Here is a 2430-nt window from a genome sequence, read left to right on the forward strand (position 1 = left end):
TTCTTTTTGGGGGGATTTATTAACAAATGAATCCATTTTACAACACAATAGAGCTACATAGAATACATATATTTGAATTTATAAACAGACTATTTGTCCAGACTTAGAATAAGAGCATGTTGTATCTTGTATGAAAAATCAAAGCAAAATAGTTGATTCTTTTGAACTAACAGTGAGCTCCCATACAAAAGAAAATAGAAAATAATATCAGGAAAACTCGTATAACTACAACTGTTGTACAGTTCAAACACCAAAGATAAAATAGGTAAAGATCAAACAAGTCAAATTCTTTATTTTTTACAAATATGTACAAATATTACCTGTACAAAAAAGCATTCCTTTTCTCTCTTTTTTTGTTGTTTTTACATGGCTACAGACTGGCGGACGTCAGAGTCCAGAGTCAGCTTATTTCGTGCTGCGTACAGTCCCTCCAAGTCTCTAGAAAAATATAAGTATTTTATTGAGAAGGCCATTTGGACACTGCTGACGTTACTGAGGGTAAAAACTGTCCCGACATGATATTAGATGGCATGCTAAGAATCGGTGCAATAGCTGCTGTTGTCCTGGTTAGGCCATGTGCGCTCAACAACGCAGACTGAACAGTCACCGGAGGCCGCATGAAAGTCTGTGCACTCGAGGAAGTGGATACCCCGATGATGTTTTCTATACTGAAAGACGGTCTAAGGGAGGGCTCGGACTTGATCATAGACGCTGTGCTAAGGCTGTTAAGCTGCATCTGAAGGCTGGGGCTGAGCTGGGAGTTGAAGGCTTTTCTGTTCAGCTCAGCGGAGGACAAAAGAGGGACAGTCGGGGGGAGCATGGGACCTACCGGGTGCATGTACGGGTACATCCCTGCTGGATGGGTGTAGGCTGGGTGAATTCCATAGTGACGTCCGTAAGGATTCCCAATACTGTAAGCCCCAAAACTTTGCATCATGAGGGCTGTCTGGTCCCTGAGAATATCTGGCTGGTGCCTCTTGAAACGTTTCCTCCTCCGGAGGAAGCTGCCATTGTCAAACATATCTTCCGATTGTGGGTCCAGGGTCCAGTAGTTGCCTTTGCCAGGGTTGCCCGGCTCCCGGGGGATTTTCACGAAACAGTCGTTCAGCGACAGGTTGTGGCGGATGGAGTTCTGCCAGGCTGGAAACTTCTCCCGGTAATACGGGAACCGGCTACTGATAAACTCGCAGATCCCGCTGAGTGTGAGTTTTTTCTGCGGGCTCTGGAGTATAGACATGGTGATGAGCGCGATGTAGGAGTAGGGTGGCTTCACCAGGCTGTTTTTTGGCTTGCTGCTTATGGAACCCGACGCGCTTTCCGTGCTGTCTGCTTTGGTCTCTCCCTCCCCGGCGCTCTCACATGGACTCCCGGACCTCTCCTTCACTTCTATCTCCTCCACCTCCTCCGAGCGGTCGTGCATGCCCCCCTGGCTGTCGCAGTCGCTGTCCCGCTCCATTCCCTCATCGCATTCGCCGACCACGTCGATATCCACATCCTCGGCAGTGAGCACTGTCTGACCGGACATGTCGTTGGCACTGTTGCCACCAGACAGGGTCATCACAACTTACTTTACGGAGAAACAACCAGGGATCTAGGTGCGTGGGTRCGCACGCGGCACGTAGCGGTTAGATCAGATGTCGCCGGATTCTAAATGCAGGTCAGACCGGCCTGCCAGAGAAACTTAAACTTCTGAAAATATTTATCCAGTCTACTAGGCTACGAAGCGTCTTCTTTAGGGTTTTGGTGTGGGTGCGCTTCACGCCACGATGTCCTTCAACCGCTATTTCATAGTAAGAGTGATTTTTTGAGTGCGAAGTTTAGATGACAAGTGCTTTTAAAGCCTATGTTAAGGACTGTCTGAAAGATTACTTTTTCAGTTTAAGATATACTATCAGTCCTGCCACGTGATTGGGTGACGTCAGACGTCCCCCTGCTAAGCCATGCAAACTGAAGTTGTTTCATGGATTTGTCAACAAAGGRACAACAGTAATGCTGCTTTCCACTTTCTGGCTGTGTTCGTCCGTCATAGACAATTTAACCGTAGCTGGGGGAAGAAAAAAATAAAATTGGCCTGCGTGATTGAAAAATCTGATGCGCATTAACTCCGGGCTGCGCTAAATCCAAATCTCAATTTTGCTTAAAACAAATAGCTTGTGTTGAAAGCTGCYGAATGAAAACGTCGACAGCTAAGTTAATTGAATCTCTTCTAGTTATTGTTGTGTCTGCATTGAATATAATAATGTTATTTCATTGGGAAATAGGCTATAGGCTAGTCTATCATTTCTTGCTCAGTACTTACATTACTTTACGCATAAATATTACTTTAGGCATAAGACTAATTTGGTCAAATACATACTTATTTTACTGTCTATAAGAAAAACTATTATAGGCCTACAAAAAATATCAAGTTCCACTTTCACGCTGGATTTT

The 2430-nt window shown here is 45.0% G+C and overlaps 1 protein-coding gene across 1 annotated transcript; it reads right to left on the reverse strand.

Annotated features, from left to right (window-relative positions):
• On the reverse strand, positions 1–1865 carry LOC111971370 (forkhead box protein D3-B-like). The gene has a single exon (XM_023998111.2). It carries the CDS (start codon positions 1556–1558, stop codon positions 458–460), a length of 1101 nt encoding a protein of 366 aa, XP_023853879.1. The 5' UTR covers positions 1559–1865; the 3' UTR covers positions 1–457.
• Positions 1866–2430: the final 565 nt, after the last annotated feature.

Source organism: Salvelinus sp. IW2-2015, linkage group LG13 (genome assembly GCF_002910315.2).
Source record: "Salvelinus sp. IW2-2015 linkage group LG13, ASM291031v2, whole genome shotgun sequence".
Lineage (NCBI taxonomy): Eukaryota > Metazoa > Chordata > Actinopteri > Salmoniformes > Salmonidae > Salvelinus > Salvelinus sp. IW2-2015.

Coding starts and splice junctions, on each gene's coding strand:
- LOC111971370 (XM_023998111.2), bottom strand. CDS start 1,558: ATGACCCTGTCTGGTGGCAACAGTGCCAACGACATGTCCGGTCAGACA.